This window comes from Corvus kubaryi, unplaced genomic scaffold (genome assembly GCF_017639235.1).
Source record: "Corvus kubaryi isolate FWS band 111438036 unplaced genomic scaffold, C.kubaryi_AGA036_p1.0 37260, whole genome shotgun sequence".
Lineage (NCBI taxonomy): Eukaryota > Metazoa > Chordata > Aves > Passeriformes > Corvidae > Corvus > Corvus kubaryi.
In genome coordinates, this window is record NW_024581077.1 from 6,003,823 (window position 1) to 6,016,406 (window position 12,584).

Sequence of the window (12,584 nt, forward strand, 5' to 3'; positions counted from 1 at the left end):
AGGAAGAGTTCTGCAAGGCTAGTGTAAACCATTTTGTTAGCACTAAGCTTAGAGAAAGCCATTTCTATAAAGCCTACAGTTTGGTGATCAAATAGAGGAAAATGGACCTTTTAGGAGATTTGCATGTAATCATTTGCAGAGAACTTCATACTCTATATTGGGTGTTTGGATCAGATAGAGCATTAGTGTCAGACTGAGAGAGGCCACGTCACGGGCAGCTCATCAGACTGCCTACTGATTACATTATTCTTTTACAAGCTGGGTTTGAGTAAAGCTGCAGAAGCTTTTGTAATGCTGAACCATAATTAGGGGCTTGAATTTGCCTTAAAACTTTAGATGATGTGGATTACTTGCATAAATATTTCACAAGGCATGATATAAATATTCTGTGGTGATTAGGATTATTTATACTGTCTCTATCAGAAGAAAGTCTTTCTTTCTTGATCCTTACTTCTTTGATTTTGAAAAAGATACAAGAAATCTCCCACATACTTGGAAATTACATTACCTGTTTGTGCTTTTAAATAGCAGCACAATTTAAGCCTCGGAGACGGATGTTGTAGAAAATCGTGTAGCTAACTTACACAATCTGTTTCTACTGTTGTGCCTACAAATGAGCAAGCTGAGTATCCGGCTCGGGCAATTGCCCGTGTAATTTTCTGAAAATCTGCCGTATTATCTTCTTCTGTTGGCAAAAAATTATAAGTGCTGCTGTGCTGTTCCAGAGCACCCCAAGCCCTGGAGGGACTGCACTTCGGAAGGGAACAATTTTCTCCCTGCTCCTCTCCATCTTGCTCAATGGATAATTGTTTTCTGCTGTTTTGGGTCAGGTTAGTAACCTCAGGAGCTGGGGAAAGGAGATCTGAGGTCTGCATTGTTTCTTGTCCCTTTCTACCTTCTGCTTCATTTGGGGAATAATTGCGTAAGACCCAAACACTTGCTCCATGATCTATGCTGGGACAGAGGCAGGTAACAGGTAACAGCTGTGATGCTTTTATATATCCCAGCATTTCATTCCTCACAGAACTGCTGCCAATCTAGAGGTTTGCCACCCAGAGGAGGGTCTACCCAAGGTCTGCTCTGTACAAACAAGAACGTTTCCAAGCCCCTGCTGACAGTGACTTTTTGACTTCCTCAATAGAAAATGCACTGTCCTGGTAAATGGCTAAAGAAAATCATTGCCTATCTTCACAGCATAGTGGAGGGAAAAAACCACAATTTGGAAGAGTAGCACAAATCACCCACAAGGCAGGTGAAGTCCATGTAACATGTCTTCTTCATACTCCACTTCAGCACAGGTGAATTTATTCATTCCTTTTTAACCTCACATGGCCCTTTTTTCCCCAGTATGCCAGTCTTCATACAGAGCATGTGATTAGTTCCCATTTTCTAGGCACAACTAATCATTTCTTAATTTTAGTGACATGGCAGCTGCCCAGGTTTTTCTTGTTAAGATGATATTCATTTGTCCCCTTTGTTTCATTAATTTTCCCCTCTGGCTTTAAAACTATAAATCAAATACACTAAATTAAATTAAGTAAAATAAACATAAGTGCAGGTGGAAATTCAGGAAATATAAATAACTAAGACTACTTTTCCAAGACTGCTTTTTTAATCAATTCTAAACACAAGATATATATTGCCTGTTGAACTAAGAATGTTGTGACCACCTATTGTTAAAGAGCAGCAATAAATCTGCACAACAATTCCTTATTCCTATGATTCACTGACACATTTTGCCAGACAGTTCAGCTGGCTTTTTTTCCAGAGGTGTATTATGCTGTCCACTGGAAAGGCATGATATGCTGCCATGAGAAAAGGCATGAATGCTGTTTGTCCCTTAGGAAAATTCTTTCTTTCTCCATCTCTGAAGGAGTGAGGCTCAGGATGCTAAACCAGACTTCTAGAATGTGATAATCAGGGCTTCATATACACTCCCCTTCACCTTGAAAAGCAAACTGGCAGATATTCTCCCACTTCCCTCCTCAATCCAGCAGGATCTCTGATGCCCTGAAATACCAGTGGAGCAAATCACTGCCTTTTATATTCTGCAGGGAACCGAGCACTGCTGTGCAAGCAGGGCGCCATCCTTTCCACTTCATCCCATGTGTCAGCAACCCAGGGATGTCCTGGTGTCCACCCTGCTCGCCACTTTGCATAGGATAGCTCTCACACAGGATCTCAGCCCTGCAGGACTGCTTCATGCTGGTGGGGTTTTAATCAATCAGATATGCTATGAGATGAAACTGCCTGAGTTTTAGGCTAAATTATTAATTTATTTCTGCTATCAGACAGAGGTACCTAAGGGTTATTTAGGCAGGTCATGTTTTTCTCCAGCACAAGATTAGCTACAAATTAATATTGATCAATAAGATTTCATGTCAGTGTCTGTACAAGTCACTCAAAACTCCTGTGTAAAGTGAGGGGAAGACGTAAAAAGAAGTTAATCTGTTTACACTCTCTTTCCTTTGACAGGATAATAAACCCAGCCAGCACACTACAGAATACACTCTGCTATCATTTACACAGCCTTCCTGTGAACCCACAAAGCAAAGCCTCGTTTTAAAGGCCAGAGCTGTACCATGATGTCTTTTGTTTGCCGTGGTGCTTAACATCATTGGTGCACCAGTTCTAACCTTGGTTAGAGACTTTCCTATTTTAAGGTGGTACAAAGGCATTGTCAGTGATAGGACTTAATGCAAAGAACTACTGCAGTTGTTGTACTGAGGTAATTGCAATCACAGTACTTCTGCCCACACCTGTTGTTCCTTTATGGTGAGAATTCTGCTAATTTAAAGTATTTTGAGTGTGACAAACAGCCTTTTAGACTGTTTCAGTGGCTAGAAATATGATGTGCAGGTACAGGAAATGACAGAATTTTGAATCAAATTATTACACATCTCTGTGCCTCAGTTTCCTTATCTGTCAGAAGTGTAAGTCTGCTCCCCAGAATGGTTTGGGCTATAAGGGACATGAGAGATCATCGAGTTCCACACCCCCTGCCCTGGGCAGGGACACCTTCCAGTAGAACAGGTTGCTCAACCCTCTGTCCAGCCTGGCCTCGAACACTTCTGAGGATGGAGCATTCGGAGCTTCTCTGGACAGCCTGTGCCAGTGCCTCACCACTCTCACAGGGAAAAATTTCTTCCTAGCATCTAATCTAAATCTCTCCTCTTTTAGTTTAAGAGTCTTCCCTCTTGTCCTATCACTATTGGCCTGTGTAAAAAGTCGCTCTCCCTCTTTTTTACAAATTTCCTTTAAGTACTGGAAGGCTGCTGGAAGATCTCCCCAGAGTCTTCTTTTCTCCCTGCCTAACAACTCCGACTCTCTCAGCCTGTCTTCACAGAAGAAGCGTTCCAGCCCTCTGACCATTGTATCTGCCAATCTGATAACAGATCCCAACAGATCTGATAACAGTATTTCAAAGTTTACATACCCAATGCTTGTAAAGCCCTTAAAGGTTCTTGGATGAAGCTTGATAGAAGAAGTTACTAGGTGAAAAAAGCTGGTACTACTTATTTATTGATAACAGATAATACCATTCTGTGTATATTGAACACTATTAAATCCTGTTGCCTTGTCATTTCAGCTCTGTGAGAAGTCAGCCTTTGTATATATCCACTCTTTTTCACCTCTTTTGGGACAAATTATAAACATATGAGTATAATGTGAATATAGTCCATGAAACAATTTACTGACCTTCTTTAGAAGTATCTCTGTGAATGTTCTGTATTTCTGGCAGCCCTTCTATTCACACTAGCATGAATACACCCGTTTTAAATCAGCTCTTGATCTCTGAATGCCAAATCCTGTGAGAGATAAAGTAATTCTGAAATATTACAGCCAAATGTGCAGCATAAAATGAAGGCGTGTTTATTGTTTGTCTTACTTTCCCCTAACTATTTAGGCTCTGCTCTGCTTGTGTCTTCCCTAAATATAATATGCCTGAATACTGGTTAAGTTGGGAAACAGATTCTTTGAACTAACTTATTTCCAAAGTTTGTGTTTCCTAAGTACTTTCATAAGTCTACCGGAGACTGCAACATATCTTCCCCTGATTCTTTTTTTTTAAATTTTAATCTGAAATACTGGCACATAGATAAAATAGAAGGTTCTGTTCTGTTTTCCTCTGAATATGTGCAAGAATCACATCATTCATACAGAGACATTCAACGACTATTATTCCTGCCTCAAGTCCAAAGAACATAATTTTGACTGTTCACTGCAAGTGGATATATAAGATTGTTACAAATTGATGCCAAGGGGCCCATACTTGGAATCAGTTTTGTTTTTCTTTAAGTTCCAAATTGCAAGAGTGTGCATAATGAATGTGTTATCTGGTCCTTCTGTTTTGTATTTTTGAAGGAGAAACAGCACATACTGCAAAGTAAATTGTCCTACTTGTTCAGGTTCCATGGCAACCCAGTATTGCTGCAAATTCATTTTGCTCTAATCAATTAGAAATTTTGCTCTGGCAGCTGGAATGAAAGTTTACAGGCCAAATCCTGCTTGTTTTACTTGGACCTGCAGTTGCAGTAAATTCAGTGAGATACTTGTCTGAGAAGGAAACAAACTTGTAGCTTTCGTCTCTCTCTTAGTTTAATTTTTGTGAAAAGGTCAGATTTAATTCTTGGTTTTCTGTCCCAAGCAAGAAAAAAAAGAGGCAATTCTCTTAAAGGATCCACAGTTTAACACACAGTTGCCTTACAGCCTTGTTGACTTGTTAAAAAGGAAGGTATTGCTTTGCTTCCCATGCATTTTAATTGGATGTTGTCAGCAGAGCTGCCTAGTGCACACCTTCCATCCAGCAGCTGGCAAAATCTCCTGTTGAATCCACCCTGTCATTCCTGCCCAAAAGGCAATTTTCCAGGGAGCATGGCGGTATGTGCCTGTGCCCTTCATAGCAGCACAGCCCTCAGTAACATGGTTAATATGCACAATTCCTAGGGAGTCTTCCCTTGTAAAGGTCAGCTCATGCACTGCTGGAAGTGCACATAATGACCGTGAAAGCCCACGGGATCTTCTCATGTGCGCTCTGCAATGGTGGAGTTGATTAAAACCCACAGTTGCCATTAAAAAGGTTTTGGTTATATTTTTATTTACATTTTTTTCTTTTATCCTTGCCAAAACTGCAATACTGGGAGACAGGGAAAGCTCCTACCAAAAAAAACCCCAACAACTTGCAACCATGTGGAAATGGCAGAAACTTTCTGATGTGGACTGACAAAAGCACTGACATTTTGCTTTTAGGGTTACAATTCCAAATTCAGCTCGTTCTGCTCCTGCTCTTTATGTCCAGACTACAGAATTCATGTATAGTTATGCCAAGCGTGCTGTCGGAGCAAAACACAGGAAGAGCTTTGGGGCTCTGCTGTAATTTACCATACATTTTTTGGTTTTTGGCTAGTCACACCATTAAGCTCCTTTTTATGCATTTTCGCTGGTGTTTGTGTAAATGAATGAAGGGCTTGAAATAATTTTTTAATCTAGATTGTCTTTCTCAATGGCTGGAAAAATGTGTCCTCTCCTTTCAAAGTACGTTGGAAAACTGTAGGGGTGTATAGGGAGACATTGACTTAACACTTCTTTCCCATTTCAGTCATCATCACACTAGAATACAGCATCTGACTACATGGGATTAGAAATACATGTCAGCCTGTTTTGTAATAAAAGCATAGCAAATCGAAGTCCTGATTTAAACTTTGTTACATGTCAGGGCTCATCAAATCTCTATTGCCACAAAGAAGATGATGCAGAGTAGACTTTGCTTCTCCAAAAGCAGATCAGAATTAGAGCTGAATCTGTTTTCATGTCAGGGACTGTGACAAGGAAAGCAGTGCTCATCCACTTGCACATGCTCCTTTTTCTTCCTGTCTCTCTCCAGCTCCTACCAGTACTTAGCACAATGGGAAGGTTACAGCCTTGGCATCATAAAAAGGGTCAGGGAGTGTGAAGTGGGCTTCCTTATAAGCTGCATTCCTAAAGGAGGAACTTCTCTGTCTGGAGGGTTGTCAGAAAGAAGGAGACCCAGACAACTCCACTGCTGATCATAACAAAACACACAGGGCTCCCAGTTTCGGCTCTCAGTCTGCGTGCTGCACAGGCGGCTGTTCACACGACGGAGTGCAGGCTCTCAACCAACGCTGGCTTTTCTCCTTCAGGTGACAGGTGTCTCTGAGCAAGTCCTGTATTCTCCTTGGATGCCAGGGTTTGCTTCTGATGCCACAATTTCTTCTCTGTTCATAATTAGCAATTTATATGACTGGCATATGCCAAGGAGGAGACATCCAAGATTTTATGATGAGAAAAACTGATGACCAAGATGGAAGGAAACATAGCAGAACCAGCTTGGGGGGGATTTAAATGTTAAACCCACTTTATTGTTTTGGGTATGTGTCCTTTTCTAAGTGTTTATGTTGTGTTTAGTAAGAAATATCGTACACCTATGTTGTGAGGTATGCTATGTTCAAAATGTGTTTTTTTAGAAACATGATTTGTTAAGTTTGCTGGTTTTCTTGTGCTGACTGTTCTTTTATTTTGATGGATTTTGCATGATAAAATTTCAGTATTTGGGAAAATGTGGGAGATTAATCATTATGACTTTCAGATCAAACGTAGCAAGGGGAAAAGCTCATGTTTAAATGCATTGTCCTGTATTATATGTCTGTGTTCATATTCCCCCTGTTTTTATTGATGTACTGCACATATCTGACCTCCACATTTGCCTGATAGTTTTTTCACCAGTCTGAGGCTTCTGACTTCCAGTTTTGTTTAAAAATCTGATTGGAATAAGACCCTGATAACCATTAACTGCTTACAGTGTGGTTTTCCAATTGAATCTACTTAACCTACACGTACCTGATTTCAATTTCCTTGCCATCAGTAGAAGCTCTTCCTCAGTCAGGCACAGCTCTATGTAAAATATAATCTTAGAACCCGATTTGACATGTTTTTCATCATTTAATCAACGAAATGACGCTGGTCTGAGCTGTGCTTCTGCCCTATATCAGTGCGGTGGTTTGCTGAGGTGCTTCTGCCCCACATAGAGGTACCCAGACCTCTCCTCTACCTCTTGCCTGCATGGTGGAGGTCTTGCGCTGTTTGCTTTATAAACTAGAGGGAAGGGAATTGTTAAACCAGTCCCCAAAAGGACTTTACACTTTTCACATGGAATCTGAAATAATTCACCTCACAATACGTCGAGCAAAGCTTTCTCTTAGTAAGACGCAGCGCGGCCGCATCGATAAGAACGATTCATTGACAGTGAGCGCCCATGTGGCACAAAGCGCACCTCGCACCAGGAGCTCTTGCCGATGTCAACATCTTAAAAAAAACCAAACCAAAACAAAAAACCCAACAAAAAAAACTGACGGAGGCGAGTTTTAAAGGATGGATATGAGGTGGGTAGGAGTTTTAAAGGACAGCAACAGCCCCAGGGGCAGCAGGTAACGGGGTCAGATACGTGCAGTCGGCCGCCCCTCAGGCAGGGCTGCCCCGCAGGGGCAGGCGGTGGGGTGGGGGGGGCGGCCTTCCCTCGTTTCCCGGCTCGACTTTTATTGTCTCTCTGTCCGTGTTTTGCCGTGGGTTTTTTGTTCATTTTATTTCTTTCTGTGTTTTTTCCCCCCTCCCTTCTCTGTGTGTGTGTGTCTGTGGCCCGCAGGTCCCCCCCTGCCCTGTTCGTCCGCCTCCTCCACCCCCCGCTCGCAGTCCCCCTCCCCTCTCCCCTCGCCGCCGGCCAATGAGGGCCCGGGGCGGTCGCTGGGCGACGGCGCGGCCCGGGCGGCCGCGGGCTCGGACTCTGAGGAAGAGTTTGCCCCTCAGTCATTCTTAGTTCAAAGTGGCTCTGGAAACCTGTGTGTCGCCGCCAACGGTGAGTGACTCTCTCGCTCTCTCTTTCTCTCTCTCTCTCTCTCTCTGTGCCTACTTTTTCGTGCCCTTCTTGACAGCTGTGCGCGGGGATGTAGGTTGGTTGGGGGAGCGGGTGTGCTCGTTGGATTGGCTTGGGGGGTTTTATATAAAAAGTAAAAAATCGCCCGGCAAAGGTTGGAAGATGGAGCGTCGGGCAGGTCCGCGCTGGGTGCCGTGCGCGCTGCTGTGCGGGACCCCATGTGGTACCCGGGCAGCGCTCGCAAACTTGGCGTGAGTTGAAGGCTGGAGCCCGCTCCCTTTTGCGGCGGTGGAATTTCGGGGGAGGTTGGCTTTTTTTATTTCATTAACTCCCGGCTGAAAGACTGGACAAAGTGCCTTCCCCTTCTATGTGAGGGCGGCAAGGTGCAGCCTGAGGGCTGGCGGGGTCGGAACCTGTCAGGAGCCTGTCACCCAAGGGCAATGACGAAAACGCAGAGTTCCTTTGATAGTTGTGACAATGGCATCAGCACCATCTCAGAGGAGGGTGTCTGTGTCCAGTCTCCCTCCGAGGCGCTGAGAGATGCCCTCAGGGTAAGTATTTGAGGAGCAGCAGCGCAGCCACATCCTATCGGGATGCTCTGAGATTCCCCGATGGGTTGCTGAGGGTGCTCAGCACCGCCGGATGGTCCGTGATGCTTAAGCAAATTACAAGGAGAGGAATGAAATTCACAGCTCTCTGCTGCAAAGACAGTGAGTCATAAATGGAGAGGTAACGCTCATTGGCAAAGAAATGTGAAATTTCATCAAGGGTAGTGTAACCTGACGAAGTGCAGATTACAGCAGTGGAATAGCAGTGGCCACTCAGGCCGCTGCCATCCGGCTTGAGTGATAATTGCTCACAGGTCTGATTTATGATGAAGGAGAAGGCATTCAAAGATATCTTGAAAGAGAGAAAGAAAGGTGAGAGAGAGGTTTACTGCAGCTGGCAACAGCTTAACTACATTTATGTTAAGCTTCTAAGAAGGTTTCCTGGTATGCTGTTATCTTCAAGTAAGGAGAGAAAGTTTGACATTTAATTTGTCCGCCCTCCCCCTTTCCCAGCTTCTCTCTTCTTTTGTTGCATTTGTTATGGTAAAAACAAACTTTCCCTTCAAGGTTTTTCAAAGGAGAAGGTTATCTCCTCTGAATTGTCATCCTAAGGAGAGTAGGGGGAAATAGTGTTATATTCATTTAGGAAACTGATTAAAATTCATATCCTCTGTTCTGCTTCCCTCTTCCCCTCCCACCCTATAACACACACACACACACACACACACACACACACACCTGACTGCTTGCAGTCACAGAACATGGAAATCTGAAATAACGTCAATGACCCTCTTGTTGGAAATAAAACCAAACTCACACTCCACCTCATGTTTTCCACATCTTAATGTATATGTATGTACTTTGTCTTTGCTCATTTAGGAAATACATATGTACACGTGCATGCACACCCTCCAGGTAAAAAGAGGGAAGAAAGAGTAAGCAAGATTAAAGACCTTAATCTCTTCTTTTACTAATTAGCTGAAAAACAAAAAAAAAAAGCCTTGTTCAGAGTCCACACAGTGGGTTGACCACATTATTGTATTATCAATGTGCTGGTGAGTTAGACTTCAGGCTTTTCAGCTGCCTGCTTATTTAGCCTCTTTTTTTTTTTTCTCAGTGCTTTTTGCATTGGCTTGTAGACATACTCCATTCCCTGAGGCCTTCTTTGTGTGCAGGATTCAGTAGGTTGGTAATAAATATGTCCCACACAAAGGCAGGGCGTCTGGGGTCTCATTTGCCTGCTTATTCTAGTTGTTCAGTAATCAGAAGTGCAGGTAATGCCAGGACACTAGTGACCTGCTAGGATCAGCTCAGCATCACTCTGCTACCAAGAGGAAAACAAAGGTGACTTATTTTGCCACCTATCAACCCATAATCTGAAAGTTCACATGAATAAGAAGCACAGACCATAGAAGCCCATCATGTCTAAAACCCAGAGACTCTTCTGACCTCTGTAAATGGATTTAATTGCTTTAGTTCTTTAACGTTCTGTTTCTATGAGGCTTAGTCAGCTTAAACTTTAAATGACAAAGGCAGGTCTTTATGTTCCTTAAATGGTGAAAATTAGTAAAAGCTTATTTTGGTTAGGACTAAGTTTAATACAGTTACAGCACTCATTCTCGGAGAATAGTAGCTGTCTCAACAGCAGGACAGCCTGAGAATGCTGTCCAAAGGATTTGTGTTGCACTTTTTAATTGATTGTGGCTAGGTTTTCCTACCACAGCTGTGTAAACTCAGCCTTAGAGAAGCCCATCCAAAGTAAGTAACACCCAGGGAGCAGCACCACTGTTACAAATCCCCATGTAAATTGCAAATATAATGCACATGGAACTTAAGAAACATGCTACTTTTTGAAGATACGGTAGGCTATTCTTTATCTAAGTTCCTTTCATTCCAGAAAGGTAATATTGTCTGCAATACTATTTTTACAGTTCCAGAAAAATGTCCAATTAAATTCTCAAATGCAGGCTGAAACCAACTAATATATATACAAATACGTGGGCATCTTTTAGAGCTTTTAGTTTTATGTTAGAGGCATTACAAGCCATTGTTTGATTTTCTTTATTTCTAAGTAATTTAGAACATTGAAAGCCCCAGTTTTTATTTTACCTATAATATCAGCAGGTACATAATTGTAAGGAAAAAGAGACTTTTCAGACTTGGACCTTTTGATTTTTCTTTTTATGTATGTCAAGTCCAGAAGGCTTTTTACTTTACCTAAAATTACCCAAAGTAACTAAGGTGTGAATGTCTCCATTTCATAGAATCCTAGAATGCTTTGGATTGGAAGGGACCTTAATCATCACCTTGTTCCAACCCCCACCTATGGGCAGGGACCCCTTCCACTAGAACAGCTTGCTCAGAGCCTCATCCAACCTGGCCTTGAACACTTCCAGGGATGGGGCAGCCACAGCTTCTCTGGGCAACCTGTTTCAGTACTTCATCACTCTCATAAGTAATTCCTTCCTTGTATGAAATTTAAATCTCTCCTCTTTTAGTTAAAAACCATTACCCCTTGTCGTATCAGTACAAGCCCTTGTAAGAAGTCTCTCCATCTTCCTTATAATCCTCCTTTAAGCATCGAAAGGTCACATGCCTTCCCTTTTGCAGACTAAACAGCCCTGTCTCTCTAAAACATCTCAGGATGTTTCTGTTCAGAAACCTTAAGATTTCCTGATTTGAGGATTTCAGCCCTATTTGAAAAGTAGGCTGACTTGGGGTATCTTGGTAGACATTAAGAAACACTAATTAGTTTTTCAGGTTTCTTATGTATACTGGTGTGTAGGTATATATGTATAGGACTCAGGAGCAGCAGAACTGTCTGAAGGCATCCAGTCTTTAATCTGGTTGTTTTAAGAAACTAACAGCTGCTGTGCTGGATCAGGACATGCAGTCCCTGACAAGGGTATGGGAGAAGAAGCGTGAGCAAGTGGGACTGTAGGGAGAATATTGGCCAGCTGGGAGAGGTTGAGCACTAGCCAAGGAGGGCTGTAGGTGTGTGTGCTTAGCTTGTCAGTGGCAGCTCTCTTCCATTTGAACCAGCAAATGACATGAGAAATGCATTAAAAAAAATTGGGCGTCTTTAGGGAATGGTGTTCAGGAGGAGCACATCAGGCTGACCATTGCTGCCCACTTCCCTCAACATCCACAGCCGTGGCACTGGAGACATTAGCAGGTACGTCTCCGCCCAACACAGGGCTGATGTAGGGAAATGGCTGTTGTACAGAGTGACAAAGAACAGATTTGGAAAGATATATGAAATCTGTGGAAAGCTGACATCAAAATTCCTTTGAGAGCACTGACTGTGTTGCCTCATAGTCAAAGCTGAAATATGTGACTTCTTCCAACTCTTCCATCAGTGAGTAGGCATTCCATGTGCAGTGTGCTTTTGTCATTTTGTGGGGTCTGGTGTGTTTCTCAAAGCTGATTGTATCAAGCAGACAGGAAGGCTATATGTAGTCACTTGAAACAGCCTTTGCACATGGGAGCCACAAAATCCCAAATCCCCTCTGGTCTGAAGCATTTTAGTATTCTCAAACACAATTTCTGAGACCACGGCATGGATTTCATTTAATTCTAACAGAAGTAAGGCAATACCAGAAAATTGTAAGAATATCTAAAACTGACTCTCTAGTCCTAGAAATTACTTTACTTTGGTGACACTGGAGGTAACATCTACTAAAATCTCTTTAGGAAGCATCTAATACACTTTGGAGTCATATCACCCACTTCTGAATATATGTACCCCAGTTTCTTGTATTCTCCCTCAGATACATCCCTATTACAAAAACTCGTTGCTCACCGCTGCTCAACCAGTTTTGCACCTTTTCTACCACTAAGGGCATTTTTCACAGAAGGAGCAGCAGTGGAGGGTCATATTGCCAGTCACCCAATGTGACATTGCTGCTGGAGAGAGAGGGAGAGGGGGAAGGCAGGCATGATTCACAATGTTATTACACTTTGAATTCTAAGAGGAGGGTTAAAAGTTGTGTAAAGCATGGAGGATGCAGCCCTTACCTCGGCACAGGTTGCATTGGCAGTGGACAAGGAGGAAAATCCATTTACATACATAAATACTCTGAGGTCAGATCCTGGGAGATGATTTCTTTATGATCCGTGATTTCAGTGGAAAATAGATCACATCAGGA

The 12,584-nt window shown here is 42.6% G+C and overlaps 1 protein-coding gene across 12 annotated transcripts in view; it reads left to right on the top strand.

Moving 5' to 3' along the window:
- Window positions 1-12,584, top strand: part of TENM4 (teneurin transmembrane protein 4) — a 928,417-nt gene that overhangs the window by 660,408 nt on the left and 255,425 nt on the right. For 9 of the 12 annotated variants that reach the window (XM_042024146.1, XM_042024143.1, XM_042024148.1 and 6 more), the window contains one exon: window positions 7,661-7,870. The exons of the other annotated variants lie outside the window; for them this stretch is intronic. In XM_042024146.1, the coding sequence (XP_041880080.1) occupies window positions 7,661-7,870 (210 nt within the window). The remainder of the gene's footprint in view (window positions 1-7,660; window positions 7,871-12,584) is intronic. 12 annotated transcript variants of the gene reach the window in all.